This window comes from Hyperoodon ampullatus (assembly GCF_949752795.1).
Source record: "Hyperoodon ampullatus genome assembly, chromosome: 14".
Taxonomy (NCBI): Eukaryota; Metazoa; Chordata; class Mammalia; order Artiodactyla; family Ziphiidae; genus Hyperoodon; species Hyperoodon ampullatus.
Window position 1 is genome coordinate 39,903,441 of NC_136927.1, and position 20,558 is coordinate 39,923,998.

General features: G+C 44.2%; 1 protein-coding gene across 2 annotated transcripts in view; it reads left to right on the top strand.

The window, feature by feature from the left end:
* Nucleotides 1-20,558, top strand: part of PRKCB (protein kinase C beta) — a gene marked incomplete at both ends in the record, with an annotated part of 309,492 nt that overhangs the window by 221,879 nt on the left and 67,055 nt on the right. For both annotated transcript variants that reach the window (XM_079719618.1, XM_079719617.1), the window contains 2 exons: nt 2,595-2,691; nt 9,624-9,770. In XM_079719618.1, coding sequence (XP_079575744.1) covers nt 2,595-2,691; nt 9,624-9,770 — 244 coding nt within the window. The remainder of the gene's footprint in view (nt 1-2,594; nt 2,692-9,623; nt 9,771-20,558) is intronic.

The following is a 20,558-nucleotide window of genomic DNA, read 5'->3' on the forward strand; positions in this document are numbered from 1 at the left end:
GTTTTCTGAATTATCCATCCTAGTGTTTACTGTCTCCTATGGATTTTAAAATTTACTAATTATATTTTTCTTCTGAAAGTAGTCTTTCCTAAGCTCAGATTGTTGCCGCTTCATAGATGCATCAACCTCTTGGATCTCATTGAAAATATGAGTTAGATATTTTCTGGAATTTTCTCTCTTTTGGCACCAGTTCTATTTCATGGGAATCCAATTCTCATCGTTTCTCTTTATTTTAATGAGTTTTCCACATGCCCTCCTTATAAAAGGGTGAACACAGAAATGTTGAGTGTCCCTGTTCTAATCTTTCACATCCAGATGAAGGGAGAAAGGAGCATTTTGTATTTTTTGGAGTTCTTCTTTGTTGGATCGATGGTCCTGGTCCTGTAGATAGTTGGGAGAGGGCTACGGCTAGAGTCAGCTGCACGGCAGGCAGCCCTACTGCCCCATGGAGGGGCATCTTCCCCCTGTTGGTTTTGTGCATCTCATAGTCGGAAGGGGTTCCTGCTCTTCTTTTCTAATGGGCACAGTTGTCCATATTTGGAGGCCATAGTGACAGCGTACTGGCCACAGCAAACGTGAGGTGGTAGTGCCGTGCTCTAACCAATGCCCCAGGTGCTGACGTGTCCTGTACTTGCTGAATATGGATCGGAATTTTGGATCCTCATCCAGTCCCTGCTGGTCTGTTCCAGGGTTGTTAGTGGGGTCCTGTTGAGGTTCCCACTGGCTGTTCACAGCTGGTCAATCCTCTTTGATGTGTATTTTCCAAAGTATGGGGCCCCAAATGGCTTAGGTAGTACATGGTTAGGGCATCAGCCATATTGAATTGTACCCTGACAAAGCTATTCTTTTTTTTTTTTTTTTTTTTATTTATTTATTTATTTATTGGCCGCGCCATACAGCATGCGGGATCTTAGTTCCCCGAGGGATCAAACCCGTGTCTCCTACATTGGGAACGTGGAGTCTTAACCACCGGACCGCCAGGGAAGTCCCAAAACTATTCTTTTGTTGGTGTTGCTTCAGTTCCTGAGTTTACTACAGAGAAAGTCTCAGAGGGTGCTGGTGTATCCTTAATACTCTTTAACCCTTGCTGCTTGCTGATCTCCCATTTTAATAAAAGGTGCAGGTATTAGTCTCAGAGCCTTTGGTAAGCAACACCATCTACTTGGCTTTGAGTAACTTTGATTCATGTATGCTTCATTTTTTACAGATACATACTTTCTGCTTGTAACAAGTGTTGTTGGCTTTCTTTACAAAGAAGAGATATAAAGTGTCTTTTTAAAGTGAATTTATTATTTGAAAAGCTGATTTAATGAAAAGCATTGTCAAAAATAACATCCAGATTTAGCAAAATCCCCAAAGCTGGAGGAATTTTGCCAAACATTGCTCCATGCTCTCTTACTAATACTTTAATTTGCAGAACTTCCTGAAAGTCCCTGCTATGTGTATAGCACCCTTCTTGATTTCCAGCAAAGATACAGATGTTCTCTTATTTTTGTATTTATTTTGGTAATTTCTTTGGCAGTTTGGAAGATGAGCACTGACTATTAAATGTGGAGGTGTCCAGGCTCAAATTGTCATCTCTGCTTTGAGTCACCTATCTCTCTGTTTTTAGAAGCTGCCTAGGAAGATTTGTGAATGGAGAAAAAAATTGTGATGAAAATTGTAAATTCTGGTTAGAAAGTCTCTGGGGGTGAGCAGTTTTGGGTTCTTTCCCCCCTGCTGACTCCAGTGCCTTTGGAGTGTCCCTTTTCCTTCCTCACACTCATCTCAGTCTGACTAGATGGAAACATCTTTGTGGTCTAGAAACAAACTGAAACCATCTTGTTTATTATAGTCATATTAATATCAGTAACAATGATGATGATACCTTTTATTGAACACTTGCTAAGTGCGAGGCACCAGGCTTACCATTTTACATGCATCATCATGTCTCAGCTTCACAGTCATCCTATGAAAAAGACTTTTATTCCTATTTATTGATGAGAAAAATCGAGGCTCAGAGGGCCTACCTAGCTTATTCGATTATCCAAAGAGGCAAGGGAAGAGGTGAGATTTGGACCCAGGCATAGTTGGACTCCAGGGCTTGTGTACTTTCTCAGGAGCTCGACTACCGAGCACTTTGGGAAGGTTTCTGCATAGAAAAACGGCATCAGTGAGACAAGTCCAGAGTCATCCAAGTGCTGGGATGGCCGGGTGGCAGCATGGTACAGTGAAAGGGGATAGAAATGCTGGGACAGCATGATAGGAATACGTTGACAGTGGAAGATCCTCAACATTCTTTCAGAATCAGAAAGCACATAATGGACCAAAAAAGTAGGTAGAAACATTGAATGATATAATCAAGAAAATTGTGTGTGTTTAGAGAGACAGAGAACTTTGCATCCTATAAACCCATTTTTTTCTGATGTGTTTCTGATGGTTATAAGAATATATAGCACCCCTGGCTACACACACACACACACATACCCCCAAACAAAAAACCCTCAACACATGTTTTTAAAGTAGAGCCTTCTATAGACTTCCCTCCCTTATCCTAATCAACAAAATGATATTAAGTAGAGTCATGGAATTTGTCTTTCCTTTGCTCCCTTTAGGTTTAAGTTACTGAGCCAGGAGGAAGGCGAGTACTTCAATGTACCTGTGCCACCGGAAGGCAGTGAGGGCAATGAGGAACTGCGGCAGAAATTTGAGGTGAGATGTCTTTCTTTCGGCATCAGTGGGAACCAGTTGAGTCTGCCTCTGTACTGTTTTTCTTGTTTATGGTGTGGTTTCTACTGAGACCTTTCCTGACCCTGTGCCTTTGCGATGTTGTTCTGCTTTCCAGAAAACTCCTGTTTATCCTTCAAGACCCCAGTTAAGTGTCCCCTGCCTTGTAAAGTCATTCTGCCTCCCTGTCCTCATTCATATTTAGACTTTTCCTTGAGAGTGTTCATTCACTACTCAGGTCATTCTGATGGTGGCTTGGACAGGGATGTTAGTAATGGTGAATGAAAGCAGTGGACAGGGTAGAGATATTTTGGAAGCTCAGTCAAGTAGGCTTGCTGAGGGTTAGAATCTGGATTTGGATCTGTCGGCAGGATGGTGCTGTATTAACAAATGGAATTGACAGTGCTGGTGACTCTGTGAAATACCCATGGATGCATTTTTCGAAGATTAAGAGCCCTTGGCTCTGACCTTGAGCCGTAGCGCTGGTCTGCTTCTACCCCAGATAAGCCCCTTCCCTTCTGTGGAGCCAAATAAACTCCATATTTGAGACTAGCAGGTATGTAGGACACATCCCAGTTTTACAAAGAAAACGTTTTGGGGAAAATGGGTTTGAGTCCCTTCATTATATGTGTATTGAGTGATTTTAAAGTAGTTTCGTAAGGGAAAACACGTTATTTTGTTCACAGAAACTTAATATACTGAGTCTGATGGGAAGTCAACTCTAGATAAGCAATGATGGCCTACTAACTCTGAAAAATGTATAAAATAGCTAAAATGAAATAGGTTACTGTCATTGTTATTCATCAAGTAATCACACAAGCAAATAGAAGCAAAATATGACGAGGTAAAGTTCTATGAAAGAGAGGTCCATGGTGCTCTGAGAAGATATAAGAGGGAAATGTAACCTTGTCTGAGAGGACAGGGAAGGAGTCATTGAGGAAACAATAGGGAAGTTAACCAAGTAAAGAGGGGAAAAGAGCATTCCATTCAGAAAGGCGAACAGGTGCAAAGGCCCTGTGGTGGGGAGTTATATAGCAACTCTGTGACACTGAAAGAAGGCCAGCGTGGGTAGAGAAGAGAGAGCAAAGGGTGAGTTCACAGTGTGGCTGGGAGGTGGGTGGGGTCAGAGTAGGACTGTGCTGACTTTAGCAAGGGTTTTGGCATTTATTCCAAGAACCATCTTAGTGTCCCCTCAACTTGATAAGACTCATACTTGTGTACTGACCCTTGTCTTGAGCCTGTGCCCTCCGTAAAACCTGGTGACAGTTCTGACCCAGTGGGACTTCCCTTCATGGAAACAAGTGGAATAAACATGTTAGCCTTGGACTTAACAGTCATTCTCCAGTGAACTTGATCACTGAGGTTCATCCTTACAGAGCAGCTCGCTCAAGCCCAAATGAGTTGATGAAAGGACTTTCCCTCCCAGGAGAGTCGAGAACTGGACAGTGATACCATTTTAGGACAGGAGGGCAGGCCTTCCAGAGAACGCTTTTCTTCTCCTTCCTTCAACTTTCTGATGGAGTGGTGTCCGTTTGCTGCCGAGTTAAAAATGTCCTCTTGTGGGTGAAAAAAACAAGACCAGTGTTTTCTTGTATAAAATGAAGTCTCAATTTTGCAAAATGATTTCTTCTGTCTTAGGGCAGCCAGGGTGACATTTCAGAACACCCAGGAAAACATTTCCTACATGAACAGAGCATTTGTCTGGGCCAGTTATTGGCTTGAAGGAAAGGACTGTTTTATCTGCGTGCAACAAAATGTGTCCTTTATTTCCCGCAAGAGCCTGCAAATGCTGTTTATGCCTGAGTGGTAATTGCTCCACACCATAGTTTGTTGATTAAAAAAATGTTTCCAAGAGACCGAAAATTGTTCTCAGACACATAGAGGAATTTCAGTTGACCTTGGACGTGAGAAATGTAATCCCTGTGCAATAACCAATTAGCACCCAGAATGACTCAGAAATTACTTTCAAGCCTCTTATCTGGAGAAATTCTGAGTGACAGTAAAATCGAGCTGCAGAAATTGGGGTAATAGAATTTCACGGTAGGGTGAGCTTGGTGAAGTTACCACATATGGTATGCTTCAGAACATTGGAGGAGGCTCTGTTTGGGGACTTTTGTCTGGCTGTGGCCTTGCCGATGGGCCAGGGAAGGGAAGATTCCATTTTGCATGGTTCAGAATGGGTCTTCTGACAGGCTTAGAATTTTTTAATTTAATAAAATGCTTACTATGTGCCATTTATTGTTTTAAGTGCTTTAGAAATATTAAGTCACTTAATTCCATCCTTACAACCACCATGACTGGTCGGTACCTTTATCATCTCCCTTTATCTTTTACAGATGAGGAAACTGAGGCCCAGAGAGGTTAAGCAACTTTCTATTATCCCTCAGCTGGTCATTGTCTAAGTTTGAATTTCCCCAGAAACAGACTATAAGGATTCAAGTGCAGGTGGTTTCTTTGGGAGGTGAGCCCAAGAAGCATCTAGAGCAGTGGGAAAGTGAGGCAGGGAAAGGAAGGAAGCTGGAAAAGTATGATCAGCAAGTTACCACTGTGGGCAGCTGGGGTTTAATCCTGCCGGGGATTAACCGGGCCGCAGGGTTTCCAGTCAAGGGGCAGGCAGCTGAAGTATTATCCACGAGGTCCCCTTCCATCACTGGCTGAAGGCTACTTCCGGGGGTATTAACTTGCCAGCACTTTCAACTTGGTCTGCTTGTGGGCTGTGCTTGCTCCTGCAACCAGGAAAAGAGCCTGCAGGCAGAGTCACAGGTGTAAGCAGCAAGCAGCCCCAGGTATAGAGAGGAGAGGGCCGAGGGATCTTGGCTGGATACCTGGAGCCACATGCGTGCAGCGTAGCCTATTCTGTTCAGGTGGTTCGAGAGCCAGCCTGCCTGGATTGGAATCCCAGCTCTGTCCCTTCCTTGCTGGGTGCTGAAGGCAGGTGACTTTATTTCTCTGAGCTTTTGATCCCCCACCTGTAAGTATCATGGCACTTCTGACCTCCCATGGTTATGTGAAGAGTGCGTGAGATAGCATTTAAACCAGTGTCTGGCATGTCATATCATTCAGATGTCAGGTGGTTGTTATCCTTAGCAGCCCTCTCCCTGCCTCACCACCCCCTGGAATAAATAAAGCTCAGGACCTGCTCCTTCTGGTCTTTGGAAGGGTTGCTTGGGGGTTGGGGAGCATCTACGTGGACCGCTAACCTACAGAGGTATCTCCCGCCACTGCTGGGTATGGGAGTGCCGTTGGAGCTCCTTGTAGGGGTGGAGGTTAGTTTAAGCCAAGAAAGGCATTCCTCATCTGAGATGGGGCCCTGGAGCCAGGCAGCCGGGACGCCTTCACTCTCCGGTAGCGCAGTCTGGAAACAGGCAGGGTTCTTTGCTCAGAAGCGTGTCTCTTTGCTTTATCTTTGAGCACCAAGTCGTAGGGCTCTAAATTACAGACATGAAAAGGCAACCATTAGTGTATTCCTGTTTCTGAAGCCGTATCCAATGCAGCAAAATAGAGGATCATTTAAATTTGGGCCTCAATTTAAAAATGTTTGTTCTTTGATGGAGGACCTGCTAGGCACGAGGCTGCTGGGAGACATGGGACGTTCAGAGGAACACAGGACAGGGTTCTTGTCCCAAATGTTTTTAGAACTGGGAAGGTAACAAGAAGGGGGAAAAGCTTAGTGTGAGACAGCAGGGTGTGGTGGTGATGACGGTCAACTGGAGACCCCATGTCCCGTCTAAACGCCCCATCCTTATGGATGGGGCCCAGTTTTGCCAGATCTGCTTCTTTAGAAGAAGCCGGGATTTGAGTTTTTGTAGGACATCTCCTGATTTTTAACAGATCTCAACTAATTTAAATATTAGTGCAGACCAGACCGATAAGGCTATTAGACTTCTGATCTAGCATCTAGAGGCTGAGATAACATTCTGTCTTAGTTCAAACTCTTATAACAAAAATACAGTAGACTGGTGGCTTAAACAACATTTATTTCTCACAGTTCTGGAGGCTGGAAAGTCTAGGATCAAGGTGCCGGCAGAATCGTTGTCTGGTGAGGGGCTGCTTCCTGCTTCATGGCCCTCTTTTTGTTTTGTTTTGTTTTGGCCACGCCCAGAGCATGTGGGATCTTAGTTCCCTGACCAGGGGTAGACGGCCCCTGCAGTGGAAGCTCGGAGTCCTAACCACTGGACCGCCAGGGAAGTCCCCATGGCCCTCTTCTTACTATGTCCTCACGTGGCAGAAGGGGCAAGAGGACTCTTCTGGGGTCTCTTCTACAAGGGCACTAATCCCACCCATGAAGACTCCACCCTCGTCACCTAATCTCTTCCACAGGCCCCACCTCCTAATACCATCAAGTTTGAGGGTTAGGATGTCAACATATGAACTTTCAGGAGACACAGACATTCTCAGTCTATAGCATGTAACTGTGAGAAGAGTCACACAAGCAAATTGAGATGGAGTGTGGAATTCAGAGGAGAGAAGGTTGCTTGAAGGACTGAGGAATCAAGCTGATGGACACTTGCTGCTCCTTGAAGAACGGGGAAAAACTTTTCCTCTAAGCAGTCAGATGGAGAAATGGGGAAGTGTGTGCACCTCACTCATGCTCCACTGGCAGGGGTGCTGGGACCTGCAGGTGGATGGAAGCAAACCTCAGGGCTGGAACGGAGACTGGGGACCAGGGACAGTCAGGATGTGGATCTTCAAAGACTGGAGATTGGAGTGTGTGAATCGGGTGGGTCCTGAGTTGGGACTCAGAGAAGGTGGGAGACATCATAATAAAGCAGGGATGGTGGGAGGGAGGGAGGGATATGTTTGGATTGGGATAGCCTGGGAAAATCTCTGGGGGCTGGAGGGTGAGAATTTGGGATTATGGGAGGACATGGCCCTGAAAAAGCAATGCAGTTTCTGTTTGAGGCTCTTTTCTTGTTTGCAATTTCCCTAATGATCTGGTTTTAACTACCCCCTCTAGGCTTTAACCCCCAAATCTGTCTCCAGTTTTTGGTGGTTTTTTTTTAATGGTTTTTTGGGGGGCTGTGTCGGGCCTTTGTTGTTGCGTGCAGGCTTTCTCTAGTTGCAGCGAGCGGGGGCTACTCTTTGTTGCGGTGCGCAGACTTCTCATTGTGGTTGCTTCTCTCCTTGCAGAGCATAGGCTCTAGGCATGCGGGCTTCAGTAGTTGCAGCACATGGGTTCAGTAGTTGTGGCACTCGGGCTCAGTATTTGTGGCTCGCAGGCTCTAGAGCACAGGCTCAGTAGTTGTGGTGCACGGGCTTAGGTGCTCCGCGGCATGTGGGATCTTCCCGGACCAGGGCTCAAACCCATGTCTCCTGCATTGGCAGGCGGATTCTTAACCACTGTGCCACCAGGGAAGTCCCTGTCTCCAGTTCTTATGTCATTTCTTAACCCGAAAACCACATAATACAACAGTTTACTGGGTATTTATTTACACTTGATCGTCCCAGAGACACTTAAATCTTAACATATCTTTACTACAAGATAACTGGACCAAGAATGCTCACAGCAGCCTTGTTAGCAGCCAAAAAGTGGAGACAACACAAATGCCCATAACAGAAGAATGAATAAATGTAAACAGTGAATGCTACTCAGCAGTACAAAGAACAAATCACTGATTCAGGCAACAACGTGAGTGAATTTCAAGGGCATTAGGATGAGTGAAAAAAGCCAGATGCTAAAAACTACATACCCTACGGAGGAAAACTTGACACTCTCACAATACTTCCGACAACAAGTGTGTGGGTTTTCCACACCAAGAAGTTCTCCAGTTCTCTGTGGGCACCAACTAGGTGTTCTACAATTTAATTCCGTTTTGACGCTAGCTACCTGGAATTAGTGCAGACCCCATAGGTTAAGGGCTCAGTCCTACAAGACATCCCCCACTTTAGACTCCAATCACAAATATTCCGGCCTCCCATTCTCCCCTGCTTTCACAGCGTTTGCTGCCATTCTGAGTCATCCTTCTGCTGCTCACAGCAGCAGGCCCCTACCCCGTTGCACTGAGGACAAACATGGGCCTCATCTATCCATTTATCCAACAAAATATTTAACTGGAAAGTATGCTCGTTGTCAGAGAAATTGCAGAGAATGAGACCTATTCCCTGCCCTGGCAGGTTTCCAGTCTGTTGGGGAAAACAAGTGAACAGACAATTATCATGCAGTGTAAATGGGAAGTGAGGTGGATGAAGGGAGCAGATAGGCACAGCCCATCCAGACAGAGAGAATCAAGGAAGGCTTCCCCGAGGAAGTGAAAACGTGGAGCGGGAGGTAACTAGGTTGGTGAAGGGGAGAGAATAGTGATCCACACAGGAGCAGCAGTAGGTGCAAAGGCCCTGAAGTGGGAGGGAACTGGGACTCAAAGATGTGAAAGGAGGATGAAGCTGTGTTTCAGGGAAGAAGGAGCCGAGAAAATGCTGAAGAGGTTGGAGAAGCAGGTAGAGCCTGGTCATACTGGGCCATCTGGGCCAGTGAAAGCACCGAAGTCTTTATCCTAAAAACGATGGGTCGCTACCAAATCATTTTAAGCAGGTGGTGACTTGGTTGAGTATGAGGAAGTGGAAGATCACTGTGACTACATGTAAAGCCCAGTGTGGAGGGAACCAAGGTGGGTTGTCCAGGTGAGAGGTGATGACAGGTGGTATTGGTGGAGATGGAGAGAAGAAGGAATTCTAGAGACAGCTGGGAGGAAGCAGTGACCATTCCTGGTGGTGGATGAGACACGAGGGATGAAAGAGAAATGAGGTGCCAAGGCTGGCCTCCACATTTTGGGTTTGCACTGTGGAAGCTGGGCCATGCTTTTCACCAAGCTGGGGGCATGAGCTGCAGGAACCACAGCTTGCGGCCTATACATGCGTTTGAGCATGTACAAGGGCATCCTCAAGCTCTGATGATGTTTTCTGTGTGCTTCTCCCTCCAGAGGGCCAAGATCAATCAGGGGACCAAGACTCCTGAAGAAAAGACGACTAACACCATATCCAAATTTGACAACAACGGGAACAGGGACCGGATGAAACTGACCGATTTTAACTTCCTGATGGTGCTTGGAAAAGGCAGCTTTGGAAAGGTACAGTATGGCTGGGTGGTGGCACCTGCTCCAGAAGGAACAGCTAACAAGGCCGGCACATTTTGCTGTTCATATGGGGCTTACATTCCATTTAGGGAGAGAGTGAAAAGTAAATAGAGCTACACTACAGTTGGTAACGAATACTGTGAAGGAAATGAATGGAGTGCTGTGTCACAGACAGATCAAGAAGGGACCCACTCAGATTGAGGAAGGGACGTAGAAACTGAGACCTGAAGGATGAGAATAAACCAGCCATACATTCAAAGAGCTAGGAAGGAATGTTCGCAGCGGAGAGAGAGAACGGCAAGTGCAAAGGCCCTGAGGTAGGCAAGGGCTGGGCACATTCTAGGCACCATCAGAAGGTGCTGGGGCCAAAATGTCATGAGCAGGGGGAGGTTGCAGGATGTGAGGTTGCAGAGGTGGGAGGGGCCTGATCATGCAAAGCCTTAGAAGCTGTGATGAGAAGTTTGGATTTTATTCACAGTGTAGGGTGGGGGAGCCACTGAAAGTCTTAAGCAGAGACATGACATGATCGGATTTGGTTTTGGAAAAGATTACTCGTGCAGCTGAGAATGGAGATGGTTCTTTTCGAACAGCAGCACAGTTGAAGGATGACCCTGGGACTCGTAGAGTGATTCTGGATGCTATTATAGGTACTAGGAGATGCTGTTTTACTGAAGTTGAGATTGTGTCATAAGTATTCCTGACTTGTTTTGTGTTGTGAGTCTCTGAATCCCTGTGTGTGCCACCAGCATGTCTCATAGCAGTCTCAGACCATGAACTCAGGTGTGCAAAACTATCAAATTTCTTCCCCATCTCTGTCGCTTAAGTCAAAAATCTGGGAGTTATCCTTGCCTCCTCTTTGTCCTCCCCTTACCCCAGGCGTGCATAATCCATTCGTTAGTCTGGACAGGTCCTCCTCCAAAGCATGTCATGAATTTACTGAGTTCTCTCCATCTTCACTAATGCAGCCCTAATCTATGCCATACAATACCGTCTGGACCACTGCAGACAGTCCTAACTGGTTTCCCTGCTTCCACTCTTGTGACCTATAATTAATGCACTTCTATGCAGCAGCCATAGTTATTTTTAAAAACTTACATTAGGCCAAATCACTCCCAAGCTTAAAACCCTCCAATGACTTCACAAGTAGAATAAATTCTATACTGTGTCCTTGGCTTACATCACTCTTTAAATTCTGATCAATTTAAATTGTTCTCTGTTTGATACCTTCTTTTCCTTTCCTTCTCCCCATCACCCATTGGGCTTGGGCCACATGAGGTTCTTTGAGACAAAGCTCCCTCCTCTCTTAGAGCTTTTGTGATGCTGTTCCCTTTATTCTTTGCAGAGCTGGCTCTTTCTTGTAATTCCCATCTCTACTTAGATACCACCTCTTCTGAGAAGTCTTCCCTAACTACCACTCAAAGAGCCACTCATTCATTCTCCATTATATTTAACTGTCTCCTAGCACCCATCACCAGATGATACTTCTCTTGCTTGTTTGTTGGTTTGTCTCCTTGTTCTAAGATCTGAGTTTCACAAGAGCCAGGAGCTCTGTCATGTTCACCACTGTACTTCCAGCGCCTGTGGATTGAATTCATTCAGGGTCTAGACTGAATGCGTGAATTTTCTCTATGGGCCACAAGGTCCATCCATCTGCTGTGATGGACTAAGGAATCTGAGGTGGTGGCCCAAAGTTTGAAGAGCCTTGGCAGGGAGTGAGAATAGAGAGTAGGAACACGGAATAAGATTGCTGAGCAGCCTGGAGGTCCAAAAGGCTAGAGAATGAGCAGTAGTGATGGTAGAGGTCCATGCCACTGTGCCCTTTTTGCCAGCAGCTCTGAGCAGCCTGGGGATGGAGATGGAGAAGTAGATGGTGGATGTGAGCTAAGGATGGTGATTAGCAGGATTGGTGCCCTAGAAGATCACAGTAATAAGGGAGTCAAGGCTTCTGGGAAGAGGGGTGCCCACTGCAGATCCAACGGAGCCTGTTCTACCAGGTACTCAGCAAAAGTGTACTGAATAAATGAATAAAAATGACATCCAGACTGGAAGGAAGTCAAAGCAGAAAGAGGGTTATAACCTTGGGGACAAAGAAGGAGTCTAGAGGCCTAGGGATGAGAAACAAGTGGGTGAGGCCAAGAGCTTTAAAATGCTAGGAAGACTAAGGGCATTTAGATTTCAAAGATGGGGGGTTTCCATGATGACAAGGAAGAATGAAGCCTAAATGAAGAGGAGGTTCTAATAAGCTGAGGCTGTTGGGGAGTTTTAAAGAATTAAATTATATTTTCAATAAGCAGTGTTTTCACGTGGTTCATAATTAAAATTATATTAAAAGGATAAACACTGAGAAGTCTTGCTCCCACTCAGGTTCACATCCTTCTGTGCCCCCTTGCTGCTACTGCCCTCCGTATACAAACTGTTTTGTTAATTTGCATCTTTCCAGTTTCTCTCTGCTAATTTAACAAATATAAATATGCATATTTATTCTTGTCCTGTTGCCTCAAAAGTTAGCAGACCACACACATATTTCTTCACCTTTTTGATCACTCAGCAGTACAGATTGGAGAGTTTTTGATTGAGGAATGGAAGTTCTGGAGGATCTTACAGAAAGGATTGGGGTTGGGGGGTGGGTAGAGAAGTGGGAGAATGGGTCTTGGGGAACAGTGAGGGAATGAGAGAGAATAGATCATATGTTTCCATGGAAACTGTTATAATAATTGAGAGTTCTGTTCCAGACTGGGGATGTGGCATCAAATAAATCACAGAGGAAAACAACAGTATGTCATGAAAGCAAACTAGAATAACAAAAACCTCTACCATCCTTTAAAACATAGAGTAATCCTTTGCAACTCTTGTTTTGCCAGTCGCGGTTTTAAATTAATGTGGTTTTATATTTGAATGCCTACTTTTACCATGTTTCAGTCTTGTGGGATATATACATCAACCCCCTTAAATGGAAGAACACAGCAGCAGTAACTGCTCCCCCGCCAAAGATGAAAGACATGGACCGTTGGGTAATCTGTTCACACCTCCCCTCCCGCAGGCCCATTGTATCAGATCTGGCCCAGAAAAACATGCTCTTAGAGACAGTAATAATTTGTGGAGCGACTAGGGAGAGACACAAGCATTTTGCTAAGACCTATGAAAATGAAACAAGGGACAAAGCAAGTGTGAAAGCCATTGAGTTCCAAACGAGTAAACCCTGTTTCAAAAACTTTAAAAAGAAGAAAAATTTGGAGTTTGCTTTCCTGACCATGTGAAAGCATTTCCCTGGGAGCGTTATCGCACCAGGGCAGGGCCTCTTGGCATGTCTGGCTTACTTGGAGATAGACGCCCTCTAGAACTTTTGTTGCAGAGCATTTGCATGTATTATTCATTTGTTATTTAATGTTTATTTTTATAGTTTTATCCTCTCTATTTTTTTCTGATTTCTTGAACCTTTGACTTCTGCTTTGCCAACCTTTACACTTTTCAAGAATTTTACCTCTGTGGTTGTCGAGTGATTTCTGCAGTTAAAATTGTGCTCCAGATATATAAATTGGGCAGATATGCACTGTTCAGACTGATTATACAAGTGGAGCTTATAAAGTAAGCACAGCAAGTCTCTGATAAGGTGTATACACAGCACAAATACAACTCTGTACATTACAGACTTGATTCCCCTAATTCTAAAGTGCCATAATAAATATCCATTGGATATTTAATTAATGCTAGTATCACTTGCTTTCTGAGACTTCAGATGTGCTTGTGGTAATGATTTGTATGATCCAGATGTTTTTAGAAAATCATGCTGGGAAGTTTGAATGAGGGCTTTCTTATTATTTTCTTATACTCGTGGACTCCTGCCTGTGGAGGATACTGGCCTGCTGGGGGGTTGGTGGTGTGAGGAGGGCAGGAACATGTTGCGGTGGACCTAGAGCTAATATAAAGAAGCTCAAATCCAGCAGCACAGAAGAGCTATCATAGGAAAAGATCAGTAATAGAAAAAAAATGAAATAGCCCAAATGTTTATCAGTAGTGTGAAAGTTAAACATATAATGGTGTATCCACGATACCTTCAAAAGGATGAGGTCTTTGTGTCTCTCATATCTCTGTCTGTCTGTCTGTCTGTCATCATGAACAGATATCCATGACATAGTATCAAGTAAAAATAGAAGCAAATCACAGAACATTATGATTAGTAATATAAAATACACTGTACATAGAATAATTCTATTTATGTAATGTACTCATAGTCCCTACTCTCTTTGAACTTCCCCCCAACATTTTATTAGGAAAAACTTTAAAAATACAGAAAAGTTAAAAGAATTATACAATGAACACCCATAATACCCAATACCTAGATTCTGCAGCCAGCATTTGACTGTATATGTGTGATCACATGTCTCTCCATCTCTTTGTCAACCCATTTTTTAATCGTTTCAAACCAAGATGCAGATATCGGTACACTTCACCCCTGAACTCTTCAGCATGCATATCATTTAACCAGAATTCAACATTTGTTTCTGGTCATTTTAAGGTAATAAAATTTACATACAACAAAATGCACAAGGAAGTGTATCATTCTATGTTTGTTTTTTTTTTTTTTTTTTTTGTGGTACGCGGGCCTCTCACTGTTGTGGCCTCTCCCGTTGGGGAGCACAGGCTCCGGAGGCGCAGGCTCAGCGGCCATGGCTCACGGGCCCAGCCGCTCCGTGGCATGTGGGATCTTCCCAGACCGGGGCACGAACCCGTGTCCCCTGCATCGGCAGGCAGACTCTCAACCACTGCGCCACCAGGGAAGCCCGTATCATTCTATGAATTTTGAAAAATGCATACTTAAAAGCCCAGTGGGAGTATAAATGTTAATCAAAAAAAAAATCACACTAACAGATATAAAGTACAGCTCTGATGTTTCCCGTGTGCTGGGAGAGCCTGCGGGAGTGGGATCGGCCCTGGCCAAAGTCAGGGAAGGCTTCTGGGGGAAAGAGGCTCTTGAGCTTTATCTAAAGGATGAGCTAAGTTAACTGTGCAAAGAGGGGAGGGAGTAAATGGAAATCTCAGAATGTCTCCTCTGGGACTTCCCTGACGGTCCAGTGGTTAAGATTCTGTGCTTCTAATGCAGGGGCCACAGGTTTGATCCCTGGTTGGAGAACTAAGATCCCACATGCAGCGTGGCAAAAAAAAAAAAAAGAACATCTCTTCTTCCAGACCCCACACACCTAACCTCCTTTATTAGTTAGGGTGGATCCAACTGCCATAACAAAAAGACCCCTACATCTGTACTGGCTCTGACACAATAGAAGTTTAATGTTTATTCATGTAACAGTCCAAGATGGGTGTTCCTGGCCTCGCCCATGCTCTCCATATGGTGATTAAGTGACCCAGGTTCCTTCCATCTTACGCGGCCCCATCAATGCCTACAGCCTTGTTTTTGCCTTGTTTTTGTCTGTACTCAGAGTGCGGGGGGCGGGGGGAAAGAGTACAGAGGAGGCACAAGCTGCTTCATAAAAGCCTTGGTTTGGAAGTGGCACCCATCACTTCTGCCTACACACTATTACAGAGAATTTAGTCACATGACTCAGTGCAAGGGACGCTGGGAGAACAATTTTGATGGAAAGATAGTGGCCTCAGCCATATGCCCTACTTTTCAGCTCTGGTTGGAATTCTTCTTGGTGACATGAAAGACCTTCTGACTTTAACCTTTAGAACTCCCAATTTTCATGCCCCACAAGCAAAAAAACTTTAAGCTTCTCTTCTCAATGACATTTCCTTGTGTTCAAATCATGGAACGTGCCAGGTGTTAGTGCTGCTTTTCCTGAAGCATGGCATAAGCCAGGAATAAATCAAGTAGGAAGAAGTCAGCAGCTTATAAAATTAAAAGGAAAAGTGGCAAGTCTTTAGAAACTGAGTGCCCTGGTATTACATTTATCTCTTCAAAAAGTCCCATTCAGGTCTGCTGCTCTGTATGCATTGAAGATGATCAAAAATAAAAAGCTGAGAGGTGAGAGACAAAACCATTAAGCCTCCTCTTCTGGTGTTTGACTTTCCTAGAATAATGCCCAAGAGGCTGATGATATTAAGTGCCTGAGTATCACTAAGGAGGCCATTTAGTGTTAGCCAGTGGCCCCTTTCCTATGGCACCCCAGAGACTCAGCATTTGGGTGCCACTCTCCAAGATGCTGACACCAACTCCCTTGGCTCAAGATTCAGACTGTACAAAAGGGTTGAGTATAGCCTTGGCCAAGCTTCCCAACTATTACCTATTTATGCACTTGTTTTTATTTTTTTGTTTATTTTTTTAAGCATGTACATACTTCCTTTATACTATCTTAAATATTTTCTCTCTATCTTTTTTTTTTTTTTTTTTTGGCTGCGTTGTGTGACTTGTGGGATCTTAGTTCCCTGACCAGGGATTGAACCCGGGCCTTCGGCAGTGAGAGCGCAGTCCTAAACTCTGGACTGCCAGGGAATTCCCCTTAAATATTTTTTTTAATTGATTTAGTTGACTTCCTTTTCTTCTTCTTAGCATTGCCCTAAGTGATAATGTGTTTGAAATCACAGGCTTGATCTAGCAGTCATATATTTATTTTAATATATTCTTAGGAGAATTTATTAAAAGAAAAATAATTTTGTCCTTGTATTGCCTATGGTAGAAGTGCCACATTTTTTGAAAAACTGCCTTCAAGATCTTACACTCACATGACAGTTTGGTACTTCAATTACCATTGTATTCCTAAGAACATAAAGTCTTTTGCTACATTTTTTGTGTATATCTGGAAGCTACAGAAAGTCTCTGATCTTCCCTCTCCCCTATCTCCTTTCTTCTAGATGAGAAGCATGCTCAGCATTTCCCGTATCCTTAAAGATGTTTTCTGTGACCTTGACTCTCCCTTTTCTGTCCTTTACTCACTGACTATATCCAGAGAATCAAACTGCTCTTTTGAGATTTGCTGCCTACACTTCCTCCCCACTCACCTGTGCCTTATCCTTTTGCCTTGTGACTTCTACTCTCAGCTACTTCTGAATCGCCCGTCTCCCAGGTTATCAGTGATCTCGTAGCTCCTAACTCTCCAGATCTGAGCACAAGGCATGGTGGCTGCTTATGACAGCAGAGGGCAGACATGAGGGAAAGGAATTGAGACTAAGATTGGAACCCATACCAGGGAGGAGTATCACTTTTATAATAACTGCCCACTGACAGCATGAGTAAGGATTTATTCATTCAACAAATATGTATTGAGCATTTACTATGTGCCAGGCACTGTTCTAGGTGCAGAGGAAATGGCTGTGAACAAAACAGACAAAAATAGCTGCCCTCATGGAACATATATTCTTGTGGTGGCGGTAGTGATGAAGATGATGATGTCACCTAACATTTTGAGTCCTTACTATATGCCAGACTTTGTTGTAAGTGCTTTGTATGTTTTGGCTCATGTTTATGCTGTGATGTAGCTACTTATATCCCCATTTTACAGATGAGGAAAGGAGATGCAGGAAGTTGAAATAAGTTGGTAAAGTCACAGAGCTTGTCAGGGGCATTTAATGGACCAGGTTTGGTTTAGATGCATGTGATCTTAGGCTCTTGATTGCCTTGATACTTAAAACTTGCATTTCTAGTCTCAACAGTGGTCGCCTTTGCCATGTCACAAACATATTCTAGAAGGTTAACCGTTTTCCCCTCTTATTTTCTCATTTCCCCCTCTCTGCTCTTTGCCTATAAGCGTAAGCAGAGTTTGCATGCCTTGTTTTCATTCTGAGCCTTTGCCATTAGACAAATGCCACGTGCATGGTGATGGAAGCCTCCAGATTTTCTGTTCTCCCTCCTCACTCTGTGTTTGTCAATTACCTATGCATGTGCAAACACCCGTCGGAACTGGGAGCCATCAACAGGGATTCCTGGGAGGGCTCCTGAGGATGGGCTACTCTCTTCTAGAGCCTGCCCTTCTCACCTCCTCTACAGGCTTCAGCTCGTGGGGTCCTCCAAGTCTTGGAGGCACCTCTAGTGTGTGTGGTTCCTCAGCTGGTTCCCTTTCCACCGTCACCCTCCGTTTCTTCTAACCCTCACCAGCTCTATCTCCCATCCCCACCCTCTACAATTCCACTTGCTCATCTCCATTGCCTCCAACTTTTGAGCTCATACTAAATGCCAGGGATCATGCTATGGATTCATATGCATCACACATCATATTATTTCTTACCACAGTCATGCAAGGTAGTTACTGATATTAACCCTATTACACCTATTTGGAAATTATAAGTCAGAGAGATTGGGTGACCTCCCCAGACTACACAGCTGGGAGTAGGCAGGACCAGGATTTGAAATCAGGTGGTGTGATTCTAGTTGCCTCTTTCCATCTCTAACAGCACTCTTCTCTACTTTTGGGTCCACTCATCTCCACCAAACTGCTAGTCTTTTCGTTTTTGAAACAGTTTCAAAACGGCTATGGAGACTTTTGTGGGTTCTTCCTTACACCATCAAAAAAAGTTGAAAACTGTATCTTATGACTGCTTTGGTATAAGGACAAATGTATTAATATTGCATGTTAAAGCAGTTTCTTCAGCCTAAAAGTTCATTTTTTTTCTTGTGATTCTAAAAGAAATTAAAACACTTTCATGAGCCCCTACAGAGATCGTGGTCCCCAGTGCGCTTGAAGTTGGCCCTGGTTGCTAACACTAGTTCCCCAACAGCACAACCTCCAAGCTGTCTCCCCAAAAGCCACTGGGGTACTTAACTAGTGTGTGCTTTGAGTTTGGGCACAAGAGAACAATCCAGAGCTCCAAGCCCCAGACTCCAGTGTCTTCTGCTGGATCCAAGTGCAGCACTGAATTACCACAGGAAGAAATTGCCTGAGGAGATAAAAAGGCAGTTTAGTTTCTACCAGTAACAAGGCCTTTTCTGAAGTCTCAGAACTCCCATTGTGGGAGTCTATCCTAATTTTAATCTCATTAGTAGTGTGGATTCACATGCACACATATACGTCCACACATTAGAGGTGGTTATATAATCCTACAGACAAAAGCTCTTCCCTTTACTTCAACCTGCTTTGCTATCTTCCTGCACCATATGGTGAGTCCTTTATCATATGGTTCACAGATAGCTCAAAGTCTTTGCTACCTGTTCCCTTAATCCTCTTCCAGAGAACCTTTTGACATTTGCTGTCTGATCTTGGATTCCTGCCTTCTCTTTGGTTCTATCCCAATTATGGCACCTTCCTCCCAGCCCCCAGTCTCTCGTATGCAATTCTGACTGCCGTGGGTTTTTTTTGCCAACTCATTTTCCCCAGTCACAGTGAGGCCCTTCCACTTTCTGAATTCGTCCAGGTCTCTCATCAATGAAGTGACTTACTGCTTCTCTGTAGCCCCTACATTCACCCCTCAGAGGATAGTAAATTACAGAACAAAAAAGCATAAGGGTCTGTTTTCCCAATAGAATTAATTATATCAAGGAAAGTGAAACGTCTGGAATTCAAGTTTTCTTGTCAAGCCACAGGGAGTAAAGGGGGATTTATTGGACAGACATGGCATGTTCCTGTGTATCTCCCAACATCCAAAGGCAGGAAGTGCAGCTGGGACCAGAAAGCTTCCAGGAACCCAGCATTCATTGTCTCCATCCCGGGGACCCCAATCTGTCACCCTGGCTTCTGACTGACATCTCTCACTGTGGATGTGCATCAGTGTTACCTCCTTCAGCCTTATGTCACTTCTCAATTCTCAATGTCTAATTCCCAAACCTAGAATAGTCTAGAATTTAAAACCCCAGGAAAGAGACTGATGGGCCAGTATGGCTCAGTGATCATGTGATCCAATTAGCTGTGGCCAAAGGGACAGGTCACTTTGCCAGCCATCTGTCAGGAAGGACAACAGGAACAGCCTCTCTGAAAAGCAAATGTGATGTGGGCAGTTCCTCGAAGAGAAGGAAGAAAATATGGTCTGTCTGGCACACAGGCCAGTGTTTCCTTTAAGTTTGTATATTCTTCAAAACGTTGCCTAGCTCTTTGGGAAAAATAATACAAAGTTAAATCTAGTCCTCTTACTGAAGGGCCAGATAGAGCCTATTAACAGGGAAGCTCTGTCTCGGGCGATAATTCACGGCCTCTGGTCCAATTATTGTGCTGTCGTAGTTTACCCTCCACACATCCATCTCAACTGCATCTTTATGTGCTATTTCAGAAATTCTAGTTCTGTTAAGATATTGAATCCCTGTTTACTAACAACATTACCCATAATCTTTTCTACAACAAACGTGATAGCAGAGACCTATAGATTTTAATCATCCAACACCCATGGTAAATATTTTGAATGTACACCTACGGATGGTTAATATAATTAAACATGCCATAGTTTGTTTCAATCCTTTCCCGCCCCTCAGCTCTGTTTCATATTATGTATTTACCTCATTGAAAAATCACTGCAGAGATTGATAATGTATTTTGAGTGCTGAGAACCTAAGTGTTTTATATGCATTGCTTGTTTAATCTTCACAACGATCTTATGGGGTGTGTGCTGTCATTATCCCCATTTTACATGAGGGAATGGAGGCTCAGAGAGTTGAGAGACTTCCAGATTCATGCAATGGTGGATGCAGGTCCAAACCCAGAGGGTCTGGCTCCCGAACACATGACCACTGTGCCACCCAGCCTCAACATGCTCCATTCCTGCCTTGGAGAAAGCCCATTCTCCATTAGTCTGTGACACCAATCAAAGGGAGGCTTGTGTGCACAGAGCAGAGCAGATTATAGGGAAACAGACTTCCTTTGTGCGCCTAATAGATGAAATGAATGACAGACCCTTAAGGGTTTCATT